Source organism: Anneissia japonica, unplaced genomic scaffold (genome assembly GCF_011630105.1).
Source record: "Anneissia japonica isolate Jap-2015-1 unplaced genomic scaffold, ASM1163010v1 scaffold426_len1935630_cov189, whole genome shotgun sequence".
NCBI classification, from domain to species: domain Eukaryota; kingdom Metazoa; phylum Echinodermata; class Crinoidea; order Comatulida; family Comatulidae; genus Anneissia; species Anneissia japonica.
In genome coordinates, this window is record NW_022713172.1 from 1375327 (window position 1) to 1397508 (window position 22182).

Here is a 22182-nt window from a genome sequence, read left to right on the forward strand (position 1 = left end):
GCATTTGTTGTGGATTGATCATGTTGCTTACTAGAAACGTTACTAGTTCATTGGCCCCTAGACAGGATATGTGGATCTTGTGTTATCTACAAACACACAAGCAAATGGATAGCAAATGCAATCCTTGATCCTACATTAGCTGTAGTAATATTCGTCTTACTCGTCCTAACATCATTAGGATTGACATGATAGCCGTAATAGTGTCTTGCCAATAGATTTGTGGCTATTTGCTTGGCATCATTCTGAAACTTTAGTCCTCTGGCATATAAATAATGGCTGTCTCTCATTATATGATCTGTGCAGTGATCATCCAAATTCATTTATGACCAAGCAATCTTATCGTGTAGTTTATGGATCATTAATTTTGTGTGATGGAACAACATGTAACCTGTTTTGATGTAACTCAACTGATCCATTCTGCTCAACATTCCCATAGAGTGGGATCCATAGAGAAGTATTTTTCCACAACTCGCTTGGTAAATATAATTGCTAATGGACACAGGCACTGTTTCTAGCGAGGGAATCCCATGAAGTCCCTTATTCAGGTTGGTCTTTTAGTGTACAAGTAGTAAATATCAAACTAATTTGATAGGTATTGGTATATACGTCTATTTTCATTCTTGATGATTAAAAAAGATTTAAAATAGATAAGTGTTCGGAGATGCTTTAAATTTATCAAGTGATGCAGACACTGTCTTGGGAAAATGCAAAACATGTTGTGAATCATTCTTCCAATATTCTTGAAAATAAGTGAAGGTCAAGTTATTATTTTTACTGCGCCTACATCAGTGTCTCACATTTTTTCGCAGTGGATACTGTTGCAATTTAACAGTACATATGTGACTTATTTTGTTTGATAGAAATTGAATTTTTGAGTCACTACGGTTAAAAGTCTCTGAATCTTTTAAACAAGCTTGCTATGTTATACCTTGGAGGAAATGAGCCAAATAAGATTCCATCAAAAGCCAATATGTTACAGTAGATGTTCTTAATTCCCAAAGCAGCAATAAAATAAAATTGTGATGCTATAAGAATGTAACTCTTATCAGCAAAAATTGGTAGAAGGACAGTTTTTGAGAGGGGTGCGAGATAGAATAATAATAGTAAGTAGGCCAATCATCATTGTTGATCTGGCAAGCTCTAAGCATTTAATTCTACTAGTTTTTTTTCTAAGACATGCTCATTTTGTTTAGTTGTTACATAAAGTTCATTCTTGCAAGTGCTCTCTTCCAGTGCATGGGAATGTTCATAAATGGAAAAATCCTCATTTGTCGACCAAACATAGATACCAAGCATGAAATAACCAGTGGTGGTGCTAGTGGAGATAACCCCTCTGAGGGAGAAAGCTGTCCACCACCTGTAGGGAAAACAATTACAGTAGTCAGGGAGAAAAAATAATGTAATTATTATAGAATGTGAGACCCTAAACTCATTAAATATGCGTTCCAACTTTTGGTGTTACCCCCATGGTCCTCCTCTAACGGAATCTGGGCTGCCCCTGGCTCTGTCCATTTATGCTCGCTCAGGGAGCCCGGCCAACTATTGATAGGCCTCAGATGGCCTAGACCCTCATCTGTAAAAGTCCCTTCCTGGGCCCTGTATTTCAAATTCTTGAATGTGCCACTGAATAGAGTGTCCCTAAGGAGGAGTTTACTAAATGAAAATATACATAAGATAACAGCTTACTAGCCCTTGGGCTTACAGCCTTTACAATGCAAAAATATGGATAATTACTGAATAAATAAGAGAGTAACCCAAGTAAACACAACAAAAGAAAAGTACTTGCCAGACAGTCCAAAAAATCAGTATAAAAGTGACTGGGTAGTGTGTTAATTGTGATTGGTCAACCTCTTGACCCAAAGGTCAAATTCAGTGACTGGTGTTCTGGCTTCATCTAATCTGGTACCTACAGCTGGTGTAACAAACACCAGCTAAGTGGCGTCAGTTAACGTAATTATCTAAGCCAATGTCAAGTTCAGACTATAAATATATATATACTGTACAGTATGTCATATGTTCAGGGGTAGCACCAGGATTTGCCCGACAGAGGGGACGATGTTCCCAGCAGGAGGCTGATTTTGCCAATAATAGCATAAGTGGGCTTGGTGAGGAAACCCCAACGATTTACGGATTTCAAGGGCTAATTTAATTGTAATTTTTCTCGCCGAAGGAGGAGTGAAGATGTAAAAAATTATTGCGACAAAGTCTGGTAATGTTTAATATAATAGTGCGATGTTGGTTATATTTTGTAACATAAGCTGTATGCTGTTAACATTAAAGTCCTTATTTATCTGAAAATATTTCATCAGATATCGCTTGAAATTACTCTCAAGCGCAAATGTCAGACAGTAATTGTATGGTCTATCATGTTAAATGTGATTCGATTTAAACGATTACGCATTTGCATGTCGAAAAGTATCTTGGGAAAATGAAGATGCATTTCAGATTAGCTGAAAATGTAGTAATGCATTGTGGGATTCTTGAACTCTTGTGCAATTTCAAATCTTCTTTAAATGATTAAAGGATTGTGTGTGATTTAATCGACAATGTAAGTACAGTGTTTTATGCGCTTTGAGTAGCTTTAACGAGAAGCATGGCTTAACGAATGCAAAGCCAACTAACTTATGGTCTTCACTGTCTTATAGGCTTTCAGTAAATGTTACTAATCAATATATCAGAGAAGCTTTGGTTGGTTTCTATTTCTCTGATTAATAATATTTCTTGTTTCATTTTTTATGTTAAATAATAAATTAGTTTATAAAGTACCCTTTGTTGAAACATGCTTCATGAAGCAAATTGAATACTGTAAACCATATTGCAGACTTGGTCTCTGATTTTCATTATTTTATTTATCATTCACAAAAACAATGAGTAACTTGGCACTTACTTGATGTAACTCCCACTTCGATGTAATTATTTCTTTATGAACTAAGTCTCATTCAGCTTAATATTTACTTGGCAAATGTATTGTACAATCTTGCCAGGAGCAAGAAATAAAATAAATATTATGGACTCATAACAGAAAACTGCTCTTATTATATTATATTTCATATCTAAAAGTGCAGTGTAAATATGAATTATTTTCAGTCATGTGTAGAATCCAGAACTTAGCAGCAGAGCTCATTTTCGGCTACATTGAAGCAACATTCTTTCTCAATTCCTTTCCAATCGCTACAGTACAAATCCACCCAATTATAATTTAAGATTGATTTAATAATAAAATAATTACAGATAAGCCCATATTTCCTATTTCTTTGGTTGGGTTTTATTCCCCCAATTTTTAAAAGTGAGACAAAACAAATGAAATAAAATGAGCGTATAAATCCACTTCCTTCTTTGAACTTTTATTCTAGTTGCTACAGGGAGCCTTCGTATAGTAAGCTCATGCTATTATTTTAACAATTAAAGATGAACTATTCAGTTGCCGTGAAGTGACAAACTAGTGTTAAGAATTCAGGCATGATATTCCACCATAAAGAAATCTATGATGCGGATACTGAGTACGTACATATGGTTTGGTCTACCTGTCACAATCACAAGTTGAGAAGTGATAAAATGCTCAAAGATGATTTAATGAAGCATTGTAACTTTGCCTATGCCTAAGTGCTTACCATTTACTTTAGGGCTGCCCAATTTATGGTTATTTTGCTAAGCGTAACAATATTCACCCACCCGTATGGTCAGTCTGTACATATTAAGAGCCAGCGCAAGTGAAAATGATCGTCGGATATTATGATGTCATTATAATAGCATCATCAAAAATTGTAATTGTGCATGTGTATATAAAAAGCCAAATCATACTATTTTCACAATGTTTTCATTATAAAAAATTAGTTTAGGAATTTTGAGTTAGCCCATCCCCCTAATTTTTAGTGGGTTTCATAATGAGCACCATTTGAGCTAATACTTGGTAAAATATGGTGTATTGTTTAATTTCTGATGCACTCCTCCTTACCTTGTATACGTGTCCTTTTCTTCCAATAGGCCTATTATGTGGTTTAGGCACTGTAAGTATCTTTCTGAATGTTAATTTGTATTTTACATGCTTACACTGAGCGCCATCAACGTACTCATTGTTAGGTGTCACGAAGAATTAAATCCTAATTTTAGATGTTCATATTTATTAGAGGTTGTCAGTGTTCTTAATCCCATATCATTAGAAGATTAAGAAGTATTGGGGTATGATTAATCCCCGACAGGAGGCATACCAGCCCACAATACATTAAATCTGAATTTAGGGATGGGTATAAATAGCGTAAAGGTTAACTAAGGACGAATGTGAATAGCATAAAGGTTAACCATTGTGTATTTTTTCGCATCAGAGGCTTTTGTGCATTCATGCAAGCTGGCTTACTCCTACAGTTTGTCATATCAAACCCACACAAGCGATTTTCAACCTGCTGACTGCAGTCCAGAACTCGTACGTAACAACCAGCAGGCTTACGTGCAAAATACAATGAATGTACGTCACTCTGAATAGGACATTATCCTGTATTTCCCAAAGGACATTCATGCTTCATGAAAGTATTACCAGAAATATTGTCTATCAACCATCAAATCTACATATTTTGTTAATAAATTTTTCTACATTTTTGTTAATAAATTCTGTATTATAATGCATGTATTTTATTTGCATTTTTTTCAAAGTCATTTCATTAAAAAAAAATTGTTTTGTGGATTCTTTAATATTGATTATGACACTCTCAGATATTCATCATTTAATGCTTGTTAGGAAAAAAAATATTGCTATTAAACCCAGATTGGCTTTGCCTTTAACGATTGCACCTACTCGATAGCTATTATAAGCTGCTCTAGGTCGGTTGTTGAGCGCATATAATTCAGTGCAGAATTAAATTATATTATTCTGGGATTAATGATACTCTTCACCCAAGTCTTCACTTGGTTGAACAAACTAGGTCAACGTTATGATTTTATCTTTATTTCATATCTAATCTATCATTAATATCATTCCATTAATCTTTTTATCTAGTCTGCATTGAAAATGCTTAATAAATTATTTGATAAATGACTGCTCATGTTTTCAATTTGCAATACATACGTTGCTGGAGGAATTTGTGCAATTGAAGGTTCCTGCTTTTTTTGTGCAAGTTCCATGTTAAGCAGCACCAATGACTTGAATTTAGATTGATTGAACAATCTCCTGCGGCAGCTGCTTTACCATTGCTTTTAGTGCACAATTAATTATTTTAAATCAATATTTTTACCTCATGCAGTTGATGTCTTATTGTTTAAATCTATATGTAAACGCTGAACTTTACCAGTTCTGTTGTACTCAAGGAAGTTAAGACATCTAATTTATTAGCTAAATCTGCAAGTACCATATGAACAGCCAATCACAGTTCACTGTACTCAATTTAACATTTATATTTTACAAAATGCAATTACTATATAGCAATCAAAAATGCAATATTTTATCATGTATTCAAGTTCACAATTATTAAATATCGCATAAAATATTTATAGGAGTAATTAAAGAGATGCGCTTTCTGAAGATCTGTCTAATCAATATTATCTTTTTCTTTGTTAACAGATATCCTTACCACACAAAGACAATATACAGTAAAAACTTCTCTATGGAGATGGCCGACCATCATAGCCATTTTCAAAATGGTGGCCTTCCTGGTTACAGTGGCATGATGGGACACATGCATTTACATGACAACCAGGGAATTGGAGGACACAAACTTATTAGTCAAGGTACTTATGTTAATACGTTCATAATTTAAGTTTAGCTTTGTTAGCCACCAGATTATTCATATTTTTTGGAAACATACTACAATTATGACAGTTTCTGTTGAACTTTAAAGTCGTTGATTTAAATATCATGTAGGTAGTTAAGCCATCTGGTTGGTCTATGATATTTTATTCCAAAAATGTCGCAAAAGGTATGCATGGATTTTTACATTAAACTTGAACTATTTTTGCCAGCCGAAAAGACGACTTTGACAATGGCCTTCGCATCACAGCTGTTAATGAGCTGTAAAGTTACGCTGAGTGTTCTTAATGCTGATCATTAAAAACATGGTAAATGGCTTCCAAAAAGTGCACTGAAAATATACTTCCTATAAACTTTAGAAAACTGTTTAATTGACATTCGTAAAATAGTTGCGTGTATGATATATTCCGCTGGGATGCGTGTCAAATGTGACATAAAGACTTGAGAATGGCACTTTCCTATTACAGCTAATGAGCTTTTTAGGTTTCAGAGAATGTTATTCAGTTATTTCAGAATTCTCGCAACACAAAAACGCGACCAGAAAGATAAGAAAAAGTTTAAGTGCCAAACCTGTACTTGCACCTTCATGAGAAGGGCGGGTAGTGTGGAACATTAGCAGTTAATTAAATGCCTTCCTCAGGTCAACAATTTTAAAGCCCCATTCCCGGCAAAATTTCAGTTAAGAAAAAATTGATTTTTATATATTTTATATGTTTTCTAATTATAATATGAAATTGCTAGTTTAACTGAATTTAGTGATTCCTAAACATGAAAAAATGTAAAATAAGACTGAAATTTGATTTTTTTTTGTGTTCCATATGTTTGATTTTGCAATAGGTCTGCCAAGAAATATAGTAAGCGCTGGAAACATTATCTTATCCAACACTGCTAAGCTAGGCGTAGCCTTAGCTCGATTTAGGTTCTGTTATCACACATAAAAACGGCTGACATGATATTTTCTGTTGCTAGTATTGACACAATTATTTCAAATTTGTTAAAAAAATAATTCTGACCAAGATTTTAACAATTAAACAAACATATCTCAGGCCTACTCGATCAATCGCAGTGTGCGAGATGCAAAGTACAAAAACTAATCTCATTAGAGAGGGTGCAATTTTATGAGTGTATAAGTGTACATAACAGCGAGAGCATTCCAGCAGATGCGATCTACAACCTCTGAATTTGCCTAGTTACGAAGAATTCATCGAGAAAATAGTAATCTATGAGAAATAGTCTGTATTTCTCATTTTTTTTATTCTTTTGAGTAAAACTAAATTTTTTGCCAATATTTTTCCATGGTTTATAATAATTAGAGTAATGCATATACATTTTTTCTAAAAAATTATTTTTTTAGTGAAATTTTGCAAGTTTGTCTATGTTGTCTAGGATATACAGTACTATTGTCACATGAATCATTGTAGTTCATGTCTTTTGAAATGTGCCAAACTCTGGTTGATAGTAGTATGGTATACCGCTCTCAAATCTACAGTATGTATACTGGATATATCTTTCACGTACAGTTCATCAGCACTGGAAAGGTAGTAATTGGTCGGTAGTTCTAGCAATCTTTTCTGTCCTCTTGTAACTTTATCCAGGATGTTTTTGCCACTTGAAAAGTGATCTTGCATTAGAGGGGTCTTAGCAGTCTCAAAATACGGAGGGGTTTCAAATAGGAGAGTGCATTATATTTTCATTACATCATTATTGCATACCCAGATCATTATGTGTAAACTTTATATATACTGGAATACACAATTCTTCATCCGTCAACACATCACTAACACTAGAATCATTCACTGTGTGATAAAGTCGTAATTTGCGTCATCTGTATCCTCTGGTATAACCAATTTGTCAGTAAGGAAATCAATATTAGCATTTTAGAGACCAGTTGAGGTATTTATTGTTTATTTTTTATTATTTGTGTTAATAAATGTCTCTAAAAATTTTGCTTCACTTATTATGTATTTTGTAGCATACTATACCGGTGAGTCTTGTCATATACAGTAATTTAGTAATACACTGGGTGTACAAGTGTCATTTATTGTATTTTTAACAAAAGATGGCCTTTTAGAAAGTCATAAGTTCTTCTTTTTAAAAGCAGATTTTTTGGTAAGTCATGTTGTTTTGTATTTTGCCCTCATGAGTTTCAGTGTTGTGTGTGGAAGATATCAATTTGTCATATATTAGTAGTTATCACCATTGTTATCATCCTGTCAATCATCAGTCATCATCCATCAACAGTGCTATTTATCATCATCATCATCAGTGGCGTGCCTTAACATCCTTCCCCTCATTACCTCCTTCCCTTTTCTCTGTTTCTGAGAAAAATTAAGAGGCTAATTCATTCCCTATTTAGACTACAGTACACTGCGTTGTGATCTGTTGCGATGTAATCGGTGGTAATCCAAAACTTATTATTTTCGTTGGCAATCAAGAGTGCATTCAGAACAAATCAGACACAAAAAACTTTATATTGTAATGGGAAATCCAACAAGTACTAGGCCTCTGGTAGCTAGGTCTATGTTGACTGACCACAGCCAATCAGTGCCTGTGGAATTCGTTGCGATTCGTTGTGATCGGATTCCGTGATAATTGGGAGTAATAAAGATTGTACCACCCACTCGCAACTGATAACAATTGAGATATTGATTACTTATCAACTGCTATTGGTGAGTTTTTCACACACGTTGGTGAATTACGATTGGGTGTGATTGTGTATCGCAATTTCTACAACCGATCGCAAAGCTGTACATGCAAATATTTCCACTGTTACGCCATCATTCTCAACCCAGCGAAGTTGTAGTATTATTTCATCGTGAAGGGTTTAATAAAATGGTAATTAATTTATGCACCAATTTACGCAAAAACACTGTAATATGTGTATAAGTGAATTTTTATCCATTTAATAATATAATATTAATACTAAAATTTGATTTTATATCATTTTAATAATCAAAACCTTGTCTATAGCCATGTTTTACTGACATGTCTGTAGACAGTTTTGACATTCAAAATACGAATGATACTGTAACACACAAAAATAATATATGATACCACTTCCCATTAAAATACTATAAAAAATTAATCACATATTTCCCATAGGAAGGTCTTGGCAGATTTTCCAAATTGGTGGTAACTGTAAGCAGTGGGCACCTGTTAGTAGTTTCCAAATAAGAAAAGTAAAAAGTATGTGTTTCCTTATTAGGGGTTGAATCCATACTCTCATCGAAGTACTGGATAGTAACTGTTATTTTACTAATTGTGAAGTTCCAGTCATGGCTTCAAGTTTTCCTATAGACACATTATTTCTCTTTGCATAAAAATAGATTTTAAATAATCTACAATAATTAATAATAATCTTTTTGTGACATATTCATTTTGTCTATTAAACTTGAATTTATTTTCAGTATCAATATCTAAATATAGTATCCATTCAATCTGAAAAGTAATTTCCACACAGGAAATTTGCCTTTATAGTTCTGTGAATGGGTCTGGGGATCAATGTGAAATGCTATAGGTAATACTTGGCCATATTCATTTGAATATTGTCACAATTATGGATTTAGATTTAAAACTAGTGGAACCAATGGATTGTAACAACCATCTGCCAGAATGAATGTGTCCACTTTCAAATGAGATACTGTGTATGGGTTGGTGGAATTCCATTGAATGTACAACGCCTGGATTCTAGCCACAGTTGATGAGATCTTTTGACCTACAGTAATCCCCTGCTATAGAGTGCAAGCTTGCTGAACCCATCTAACACTGCACTGGTGACGGTATCTAGCATGTGTTTTTGTCCAAAGCCAAGCTGCAAAAGCATACTCATAATCCATCATCATATATTCATAAACCATTGAGAATGGAGCAAATTGTAGCCATGTACAGTGAGCGTGTCTCCTATCAAACAGCAAATATTACACCGTGACCGTTTTTAGCAGATTACCGGCAAACGGATGATTACCAAAACTGCCCGTTTCTCGGATCATCTGCATTTGCATATAGCACAAAACTTGGATATTTATTTTTGCTCTGTTTTTTGCTCTGTTAAATTGTTTGATTTCCTTGGAATAAAACCGTGAGAAAGAGTAAGTATCCGGTCAAATTTCTACGATTGTATATCTTATCCCAGTGATGCATGATTATTGGTAGTTTAGACATTATTGATTATATTTATTATCTTGTTTGACTTTCTATGTTATCTGTTATCAGTTTATTATTATTTTATTCATAATATTACCATCATCATATAATAAACTTGTCATTATAAAATGAACATTCTCAGAGTTGGATTTTCAGATTCAGTTTACTTTCATTTTCATTTTTAAATGATTAATTCATTAATTATCAAAGAAAAATATAGTATTTTAGTAGAAAATACATTTTTTAACATGGACATAAACATGTATAAATGTTTGGAAAGGCCAAGGCAAACAGATTTTAATAGGAACTTGGTAAATATTAACCATGTAGGCAGGATTTTTAAAGGGGTAGGGGGTTTTCTATTTTTTCACAAACTGGCACTTTGAGTCCTTACCCACCTTAGCCCCAGCATGGCTTGGGTGAATTTTAAAAATATAACACTTCAGATGTCCAGAAATGGCAATAAAAGTGCCAAATTTCAAATATTTTAAGTTAGTTTCAACAATTTCCATCAAAAGGTATTTTTTAATAATAATTAAAAAGGGCATTCCTGGAAATGAGGGGGAGGGTTGGGGGTTTCTTTTAACCTTTGTGACTATGGGCTTGGATATATGAGGAATGGCCCTTGAAATTCCAACAGCTAGAACATCTGCATCTGTAGATTTTTTTTTTATTCGCGTTTGAAGTCTAGATATTTTTTTTCCCAGACACTAATTATATATTATATTGTTATTTCATTTGTATTTTAGGTACAATGGAAAGGTCCAATAACATTATTACATTCTTATTGTAAACTATGACATCGCTTTGCAATAATGCAAAGCAAATTCTACACAAAAAACTAAAAATATTTCTTGTTATCCAAAAGATTTCTTTCAGAAAAATTATACATTTAGAATTTGAATGATCATTATAATTATTATATTCGTGAGTATTTTTTAAGTGGTAGCCCAGAAAAAAGTTCTAGGAAACGCAACATTTTTTAGGTAATGTGGGTATTTTTGAGATGTAATGTGTATGCTGGCCTACATTTACCAACATACAACAGAAAATGTTGTAGATAGTACCGGTAATTGACAAATTTGAAATATTGCAAATGTTAAATGTCTGTGTGTGAAAGCTTTTTGTTTATAGATGTCATTCATCATACTTTATCCATCATGTGTCAAGCATCTTAAGCTTCCTACCCAACCTTTTGCCCAATTATATTATTTTTTATTGCTGCAACACACTCACGTCATTGATATGGTGAATGGGCCAATAGAGAAAAACAAAACAGTAACAACAAAATAATGGATTTTTATGGTTCGGGAGAACCCACTTTTCTAGCAACCCCCCTCTTTTATGGCGAACCCCCCTTTTTAAATTTCCCAAATGAGTCCTCCAACCCAACTATAATGCACTGCAGACCCACCTAGACACAGACGTTTTCAAACATATCTGCTTTTATAGCATTATTTAGACCCATAAAGCACAAAAATCCTCTTGCTTTGGAGGTTTTGCCAACCCCACCAGGGCTTAAATCGAATACCTCACGCCCAGAAAACCCACCCTTGAAAGGACTTGGCTACGGGCCTGTTCTATATGTTTATTAGCAATTAAACAATGTATTAAATACATAAGAATGTAAACTAGCAGGCAGGGGATTTAATTATCTGCTAGTAATGACCAGTGGGATAATTAATTTTCTAATGCTTTCAACATAAAACATTTTTTAAAATATCCCAAAACAGCTTTTAGGGCAATACTTGTGTAGTATTAGTAGTATATAAGATAATGTTTCCTGTTTGTATCATAGTAATGTGCACAAAAGTGTTTGTGAGTATATTGTCAGAAAAACAAGCTCAAAGGATTATATTTTGTGAAGGAGGATTAGGCAGGTTATGGCAACATTGTCAGTGTTGGGATATCTTATTTCATCTATTTGTATGACTCATTGTTTTGAAGTAGTAGTTAAATAAAAGTAAATATTTTGTAATAATTTTTTAAATATTTATTATATAGGTAATACTAATGTGGTAATCTAAAAGTACAGAAATAATTGCATTATATAGCCTACATATACCAGTAAAGGCACAGTAGAACATTGAAGAAGCATCTCTTGTAAAGCGACAGTCCTGTTCTTCGTTTGCACTGATCCGATATCACACAATTCTCGTTTCACAGTTCTCTCCTGCGACAGTAGCCAAAAACAGAAATCGCTAACCAAGTGTGAAATCATTTAGTAAGAGATTAAAATGGCTAAAACTCAGAGAGATAGAGATATTCAAGGTAGATCATGAATACCTCTAACAAAATCAATATATCTCTTGTTTGAACATTGTCTACAGACTGTATTGATTAAGGAATATCTCATGCCTATTATGTTGTATACTTTTGTTATAGCTCATCATATTTTAGACTATACATAATTGATATTCAACTTATCGTTTATATGGTAATTTATACAATTACTATTTTATGCCCAATTTGAAAAATCCCTGAAGCAAAAATTCAAATCCTTTCAATCATCAGCAATAAATTCATTATGTATCAAAGGATACTGTATGTCAGGCATTCATAACTTTTTATGTTACGCTGTCAAATAGAGTATTTCTGAATGCTACGGCCATCTCAAATGAGTACCGAGACAAATTTGTGGGCCGTGGATGCATTTTAGAGTGTTTTATAAATTGTGGCTTTCACAATTTTTCACCACACTAATGTTATGTATTTTGTTATGCATCCTTGATTTTAGTTGAAATTAAATATCATGATAATGGGAAATTTAATACAAATTAATGATAATTGATACCAATTTTTCCCTGTCTGTCAATATAGACTTACAAGAATGAATAATTTATATAGGAAATGTTTAGTGCATATGGTAATTGATATACACTATATAAATACACCATAATTTACTGACCTTTTTTATGAATGCAAAAAAATAAATTAAACACTTTTTTTGTATGTGCACACTTTAAAATTGTTGGGAGAAGGAATGTTGGCAAATCCAGATAACAACTTAAAACATAAATTCTGTACTTATTCTTTTCTTAAAGATTTCCAGAAATCTGTAAAGTGTATATTTTGTTCTCTTGTGCTGTAGACTAATGTTCCCAACAAATTTATATTTTTGAAGACAATACACAGGTTGGATTTCTATTGTTCATCCACCTTGATGATTGCCATGAGACTGAGCATTGATAGGTGGAGAAGCTTAAGAAACCTGTCAAGAGGGAATTTCAAAAAGGCGATTTAGGTTGAATTACTACATGCTAATAGCCTTTTAAACTTCAATGGTTACCCATTAAATGCCCACTCATGAATTCTAATCCACTGTCTAGAACCAGTATAAAAGTACAACCTAATACTTATTACAATGCTTTTGTTCAACATAATCATTTAATCTTCTTTAATGCATTTATTTCCTTTTATTACTTTTTCCTTTTAATCATGTGCGATCTATTGATTAGTTGATTTTATTACTTTATTTGTATATTTCTAGATGATCTAGATCTTGATTCGCTTGTAAACGGACTGAGTTCTTTTCCAACGCCACTGGACAGCGACGAACAGCACCTCCTGAGTCAAGAATACCTCAATGAATCATCGGATTACGAGCCGTCGGATCATTCAAGCTCACCTCCAGCTTATTCAGATTGCAACGTTGACCCTCTTGATAAGGTTTCATCACCTATCCAAGTTCGGAGATTTCATCGACAGCACCGCAGCCTTGTAAAGAGTAAATCATTGCCAATTCGACGGAGCATGAAGAGTGATATCCCGGATCCATTCCCGGATCTTGGCGGTTATCAGCAATCAAGAATCGCAACATCAATGGTAGGAGATCTGCAGTATTTTAGACCACCCTTTCTCTTATTTAAAAGAAATTTAATCTTTAGTCTATGAAGAACAAAATTCCGAACTAAAATCTAACTTAAAAATCCGGTCTCAACTATATTCCTTTTAAAAGCTATGGTCGTGGACTTTACCTATCATTCTACTTTTAACTTCATTCTACTACTAGGCCAGTTTTACCAACCAGAACCGGAGGCACAACCTTAAATCTTAACCTAATATCCTAACCTGATATCCGTTAATATCCTAACCCCAATCCAAAATAATTATTTAATTGCACTTAATTTAATGCAGTTTTAATATGATGAATTTTGAGTTTTATCAATAACATTGTATTACTTAGGTCAGTCACAAATCGGTACAGAGCTGAGCTATTAGATGTACTACAGTATATAGGTTTACACTATTCATCTGTTATTTTATGTTCTTATTCACAATGTGTCATTAGTTTTTACTACTTTTTTTTAATCTTCATGTCTCCTACGATTTGTATTACTGTGTCAGTTTTCTATTTAACAACCTTCATTAGCCATACAAATTTTGATAGTTAAGCAATATTGTTCTCTTTTATTCTTCTACAATATAGCCATTAAGTAATAATACTGAGAAGCATTAGGCCTACATTTCTCTGTTATCACAGTTTCGTTATAGAAAATTCAATATATTTTGCTTTTTACATTCGATTTACATCAGTCATCAGTTCCATTGTGTCTAATTTCTAATTGCTTACAGCAATCTCAGTATATTTTCAGTCTGTTCCTTATTATTAACGCTAGTTTTCTGATGCATTGGGTTTTTGGTGTGATGCAAAGATTTTGGACCCTGGAGAATGCTGCCCTGGAAACTCAAAATAGTGAGGACACAATGTCGCTGAAAGAAAAATGAGAACTGAAACCTAGCCTACAAATGTAGAGAAATATGCAATATCATTCTTAAAGAATACGATCCCAAAGCTACTGGTCTTCATAATGGCCACACTAGTACCAGCCTATCCTAGTGCCGCATTTCCTAGGACAGCTTTTCCTATTCCAACTGCTCCCAGTACAGCTCTATCTCCTTCCCCAAGCTTTTTTTAGCTTCATTACTTTTTATTATATTATAATATGTATTTATATGTGTATGTAGGTGTGTGTGGGGTGTATATACACACACATATATATATTAGCATTATACACATATTTGCAACATGAATCAATGTTAAACTCAGTGTCTTGGAATTTACTCTCAATCTCCATTGGGTTTTCAATTCAATTAGGTAATGTTTCCTTTTAGTGAGAGAACTAAATTAATTTGTTCTTCTCCTTGGTCTTGAGTCATTCCTGAGTACTGTCACCCCCTGCAAAGTACCAGTAACAAGATCCCTCTCTTGCTCAGCCTAAATCATAATTTCTATTCTTGATCTCAGTTCATGGTATTTTTTTTTTCATTTGATTGACAGCATATAATTAGGAGAGATTGGTGCTATGGTTGTGATCAGGCATCTCAACAATAATGTCAGGGGTTCAAATCTTGAACTTGACAATTCTCTGGCATCCTTGGTCAGAGCACAAAAATCGGGTTGTCTTTCCCAGAAATACATACGGCAGGGGAGGGGGGCATAAAAACGAGTCTGTGGGTCAAATTGGGCCGCATCCAAACTTTAATTTTTCCAGTGTGCTTCCAAAAAATTTCATGGACTGCTTTTATAACACTCTATTCTCAGTTCTACAGTATTACTACTTTTTACGGAAGATCGGTGTCGGGCCGTAAAAAACATGGGTTTTTCTAGACAAAGAGTTTGGTGGGGCTGCACACATATGTTTTTTAATTAATTTTCGCAGTCCGCAACAAGTCACTGTCAGGCGGCAATTGGCCCACCTGTGAGGTACAGTATTGGTCCACTATAAGATGCACATTTTTTATGTTGAATGTATTTAATCAGTGTAGGTTACAGTATCAATACATGATTGTAAATTCCTCTTGGGGAGTGGAGGCAATTGCTCATTATATTTGTTTTACTGTTTCCAGTGACCAGCGAAATAAATTGACATTTTTAAACCATTAGATAAATGTCAAAAATGTTGTTGTTTGCATCAAAGCCTTCATGCATATTCACTTTTATCAAAAAGAGGCCTAGGGGATTGTTTCTTGGTGCACAGAGCAGTTATAACTACTATACGAGTCTTTAGAACATAAAGTTACATACAAAATACATATGTGTTTGCTGAAAATGGTATTATTAATGTTAATAAACTTGTAGAATTATCGTAAATGATCAAAGTACTTCTCTTGAATAAGTGCTGCTCTTGAATAACAACGTAGCATATATATATATATTTTTTTTTGTTTTTGCTAAGCATCGATTTTAAAGAAGCGCAGTGGTGTTTATTAGATAGTCTCTACTCTGAATAAATGTCTTGGAACTTATCAAAAGAACATTGCAACGTGCTGTGACCTTTTGTATCGTAGAAAAACTAATAAAACCGATTGACGAATGTGCAACCTGTCAGATAGGAATATTACAAGTGTTTGAATTTTAACACTCAAATATTTTATAAAAGTGCCATGCTCAAATCAGGGTGGCGCTGAAGCCTCCAAACTTATATATATGCAGGACATCTCATTTGATCATTTATGGTAGGCCTATAGTAGGCCTACTATTTTATTGAACTCCACCACCAGGGTGGTGCTGAACTTATATAAATGCAGGACATCTCATTTGATCATTTATGGTAGGACTATAGTAGGCCTACTATTTTATTGAACTCCACCACCAGGGTGGTGCTGAACTTATATAAATGCAGGACATCTCATTTGATCATTTATGGTAGGCCTATAATAGGCCTACTATTTTATTGAACTCCTCAAATAAACTTGTATTATAGTACTATAAATTTTATAAAAAATTTAAGAATTAATAATTGTTATGATTTAAAATAAAATTCAGTTCAGAATCGATTTAATCAATTTCATGATGTTTATTAAATCCAATTTAAGAGCAACCTGAGCATAGCTTATGAATTGGCCACCCTTCAGTAGCTTAAAACTGGAAACTCATTGTGCCTGATGGTCATCGGCCGACATCACTCTGAAGAACGCAACAAGACGACGCGCGTCGCATTGTCTAGCGCTCACAGTGAAAGGATTTGGATTTTTGTGAGGCACTGAGTGCCTGCTTAAAGCTACCTTTATTGGGATTAATGCAGAAAAAAATATGGGCACTCGTCATCTAGAATTACTGAATACATATTCACACATTAACTATATTGCATGTTAATGCATACTGTATTGATTTATGCTTGACAGAAAGTTAATTTCTTCAAATATCATACTATGTACTGAAATATTGATGCCTAAAAATGTGATCAATATTTCCAACATATTAGTGGTGAGTGCTTTGTACAGGTAAGATAGGACTCGGTGCATACGATCAGGGCCCCTGGGTAGTAAAGCTGCTGGGGCCCCAAGATCCCCGGTCTTGGGGCTCCAGCAGCTTTACTACACAGCCGAGACACCTAGCAGGGTCAAGTGGCAGAACCCCTGGTGGGAGTTCCAGGGGCGAATCCCCAAAGCTCTGGCTTTTTATGTAATTTGGTGACCCAATTCAGACGATTACAGTCATAAAACAGAGAGTAGATAACGTCAACATCTTGAAAAAAATCCACTATAAAAATTGAATATAAACGCAGTCAGGCAGTTTGATCAAAAGAAGTGATTAAACCAAAGATAAAAGATAAAAATTTAAAAAACAAACAAACAAAAGTATAGTAACATAATGATTTTATTATTTTGGAAAAAAAAAAGCATGCAGTTTGGGACTTGAACATTTTGGGTGATCTCAGGGCTCAGTCTCCAAGTAGTAAGAATGTTAGTTTTGTGTACTACAGTATTGAGATAACTAATATAGTTGCCTCAGTATGTATGTACTACATAATTAATGACTAGTTGAATGTAGTATTATATATATTTTTACCCAAATATACCTTTTTTTCCTTTTTTTTTTTGTTCGGGGGAACTGACACCCCCCCCCCCCATATGATTGTTCAGTATAGGTGAAGAGTGGACTCAGAACAGTTACGAGGGCTCAGTAATGTAGTAATGGTGAGAATGGACTCAGTAGAGTCGAGTGCTCATACATAGAATGTTCAATGCAAGTGAGAGTGCCAGATATAGAGTGAGCTCAGTAGTAAAAGTAAAAGGGGCATAAAAGCACTGTCACCTATAAGGATGTTTAGCAGGGTCCCAAGTCTCCTTCAACTTGCGGACATCAGGACGGCTTCCCACACTCGGACAAGAATCTCCCAGAAAATAACCTACAGTACCTCATGCAACTAGATATAAAAGCCGAGGAGAATAGTTAAAGCATAAAATGCTGTCACCTGTAAGGTGTGCTTCTCCATTGGATGTGTGGCAGGTCCCCAAGTCTCCTGCAAGTTGCTTAAATTGAGACTTCCGCAACCAGACAAGCATCTCCAAGAAAATAACCTACAGTATCTCACCAACTAGATATAAAAGCCGAGGAGAAGTAAAAGCATAAAAGCGCTGTCACCTGTAAGGTGTGCTTCACCATTGGATGTTTAGCAGGGCAACAAATCTCCCGCAAGTTGCGGAAATCAGCATGGAATCCTGCACTCTTGCAACCGGACATGAATTCATTAAATCTGCATGTTTTTCCTATTGTATTACCCTTTTATTATCATTCGTCTTACTGAAGACAGTGTTGATTGGTATCACCATAAAGCAAAACAAAATTAGGTGTGCTAAAAAAGGTGCCTTTAAACAGAGCTCCTGGGAATGACTTCTTCCAACTTGTGGCCCCTGTGTGTAGTAACACAAATGTCAAGAGAACGCTGATAGCAAACTAAGTTATTTGAGAGACATTCACATTCACAAAGTGTACAGACAAAAGATAAAAGAGAATAGTGTCTTATCTGCAGGTGGGTGTACTTCTAAACAGAAATAGCTTCTACAGTACCTGTCTGCATGCTATCAATAAGTCTTTGTATATTTATATCCTACCATTCTTGACCGGTTGATCCACCAAAGCCTATTAAATAGGGTTCTTATTACTTACGACTGTTAATGGTATATTATGCAGGCTACTGTACATTTGCACATAGCTATGATATATTTTACCTACTCATTTTGTTTCTATTTATTTATTTGACCATATACAGAGAAGATTCTATTAAAAAAAAGTTTACTTTGTGGATATGGTGACTGGCTTTTTATGTCAGATTTTGGGTTCAAATCCTGCAATGATCCTAGGTTTTCTTAACACCAAATCAACCCATAATGTTTGCAAGCCTCGGGGCATATATACTTCTTTCATAGTATGTATGTAATTATAATTGAAATCATAAATATTAATTTATTATTAGCTGACTCCTAAGATAATAAGAATCAGATGGAGAAACAGTTATGTATGTATGCATTCAAAGACACGTTTAGGCCCTATAAAAAATATTATTAGTTTATCACCCTATCTGGGCAGGAAAAGTGATGAGGGAGGGAGGATTTTTTTTTTTTTATTTTTTTTATTTTGCTAAAGCCAAATATTACCCTTGGGTTGTTTGCTGGTGCATTGATATTCAAAGTAAAACATGATTTAGATAATGCAAACAATATGTACTTAACTATTTAATAAAATAAATAATATTTTTTAATAAATAAAATAAAATAAAATAAAAAAAATTAAAAAAAAAAAAAAAAAAAATGTTTTCACAAATTTTTTTTTCCAGTAACATAGGCATGTGTGCGAGGGTGATAAACTAATAATTTTTTTTATTGGGCCTTATAGTTGTGTTTAGATATTTCAGCCATTTGAAACTTGTTTGTGTTGTGTTTTTAGGTGTGTGGATGAATTAGAATTTAAGAGCTTATGTCCTTCAAGTCCAATGTACAGTTAACTGGCAAAGATTGAGGGCATTGGTCAAGGTGATGTATGTTGGGGTTGCCTGATGGATGGATGGTTGCTGGGGTCTAATGGATGCAATTACAGGGTCTGATGCCTGATGGTGGAGGCTTGGCCTGCTTATCATATAAAATTATAAGCAACAGTAGTAGTACTGTACTAGAACATCTACGCTAGTTCTGATCTACGCCACAAGCTAGTGGAATTGGAATTGGACTTACTGTGTATAGCACAAGCTAGTGGTAAAATAAAGACTGGTTGTGTTGGTTGAGCTGTAATCAATATAATAATTTGATTCATTATAATGGATTAAAAAGATTGCGAGCTCTAGTGATTTTGTTAATCCTTGCATCCCTAGATTTACACTTTTCTATAATGTTTGTTTAATTAATGCAAATTATTTTATACTATGTACCAAAAAGTGAATGTCCAAATAATAAATAATAAATAAATGTTGTGTCTGGAAGGCTAGAATGAATGAATTTATTGAATAAATTCTATGAAAAGAAATGTAGGCCACTATTGTAAAAAAAAATAAATAAAAGTTTGAATTGCTAAAGTTCTAATACCACTTGGATTTTTGTTCATTTTTTAGCTTTTAAAGATGCCTACTTGCTCAGCATTTGTCAATTTCTTTTGCGAAGCAACTAAAAGAAAATTAATGGAGAGCAAATTTTCGAGTGAAAATAATTGCCCATTGAGAAGAACATTCTCCAACTTTTTTTGTCTTTCTATAATATGAGTGTAAAACTGTTCATTAAATCACCAACTCAACCGGACATTATGCAACCATGCAACTGTATACTAAAAAGGAATCCAATATGTAGCTAGATGGTACCTCCCCCGCAAAGAATAGACTTGTCACTGATCCTCTACCATAACAGATGTTCCAACACTTGAAGCCCCACCCACTTGGTCACTGCCTGCCTACTGTGGACCAATCAACAGCCAGTATGACTGTAATGTGTCTTAGAATTCAGGTGAATCAGCATATGACAAGCCTTGGAAAGTACTTACTAGTAACAGGCTTAAGATAGCAGTCACAAGTGACTAGACCAGGGGCCATGTAAACTCCTCAGACAGGGTATTATCTTCTAAAGTTTGAATTGCTAAAGTTCTAATACCACTTGGATTTTTGTTCATTTTTTCATGTCGTTAATTTGGAAGTCATAAAACTGGATTTAAAACTTTTGGACAGCGTCTTGTGCTCGGCTTTTAGATATTTCACATCAGAACGGAGAATCTTTAGCTTTTAAAGATGCCTACTTGCTCAGCATTTGTCAATTTCTTTTGCGAAGCAACTAAAAGAAAATTAATGGAGAGCAAATTTTCGAGTGAAAATAATTGCCCATTGAGAAGAACATTATCAACAGGGCGCAAGCGTCGGAATGGACAGGTAAAGAAAGAAACATGTTTATCGTCACATTTACTGATAAATTGTGGAAAAAATTGTTTTTTATCAGATGAAATTAATAATTAGCATATTTACTCCCACAGGACTATCTGTTTTGTTTAACAAAAATTAAAGATTTGATTTCTTTCGCATATGTAATAATATTTTATTTTTAGCATGCATGATCAATTTAATATCTATACTTAACGTGTTGTAAATTTCAGAATTGGCAGTGAATTACTAATCAATAATTTCTTAATTAGCTTTACATTATCTATAATCAAAGGGTATTCAACTGGAGGCCTGTAGAGAATTGCATGATGTACAGTACATTTGCAAGATACTTTTATCGTTTTTGTTTTGTTTTTTTTTTTGTTTTTTTATTAATGCCTTGTATGCCATAGAGGTACTATATACAGTATATAAAGATTGTTGTATTTAAAACATTAAACTGATATGCATTGTGAGGATTTTGCAGTCTTACTTCATGTGCAGTATTCATTTAATTCGGTCAAAAAGTTGCAGATTAGCTTGGTTGCCTGCCAAACATCATGATTTGTTTCTCCAAGTAGATCAGAATCCAATAAGATAAGATGTTTTTAGTGAAGTTTTGGTTCATAATGAAGAACTTAAGTTTGACTACCTGTAATGCAATGGACCCATCTTGTTATGAAATGGTTACAGTACTTACATACTCCATGCTTATAGTGTTAAATATCTGAGAATGTACGTCACTCTTAATACCATGTCTCTTGACATTTCTAATCCTGATGTCAGTTTCTCAGTTAATGTCCTCATTAAATTTAAATTATGAGATTGAGTCATGGGTTTCAATGCATTTCATGAATTTTTATTTCATTCATAATTATCACACACTCTAGTTCTGTGATGTTCAACAGAAAAATTGTGAGAATTTCTTTTTCTTGGATATATTTTTCACAATGGTATTTAAAATATTTTGTTAATGTATGTTTTATTTTTCACATGGATTTTTTAGTTTATGCAGGCTGGTGTATGTATGATTGGTTGTGATGTATCGCAATTTCTTTCTGTCCTTGGTCATTCTGTACCAAACTGGGTACCGTACATGATACTGACCACTCTTAAATGACCATGTTGTTGTCCATCTATCTTTTTCTTGTTCTACATTTGGTCACCTATGTACAGAAAATA

The 22182-nt window shown here is 33.9% G+C and overlaps 1 protein-coding gene across 4 annotated transcripts in view; it reads left to right on the forward strand.

Annotated features, from left to right (window-relative positions):
* The window catches only part of LOC117108369 (growth factor receptor-bound protein 14-like), a 59185-nt gene that overhangs the window by 14041 nt on the left and 22962 nt on the right, over positions 1–22182 (forward strand). For 2 of the 4 annotated variants that reach the window (XM_033250365.1, XM_033250366.1), the window contains exons 2-3: positions 5552–5718; positions 13371–13705. In XM_033250365.1, coding sequence (XP_033106256.1) covers positions 5595–5718; positions 13371–13705 — 459 coding nt within the window. In that variant the 5' untranslated portion in view covers positions 5552–5594. Of the gene's footprint in view, positions 1–5551; positions 5719–13370; positions 13706–20200; positions 20325–20541; positions 21013–22182 lie in introns of those variants that run through there. The other 2 variants (XM_033250368.1, XM_033250367.1) reach the window with 2 other exon arrangements.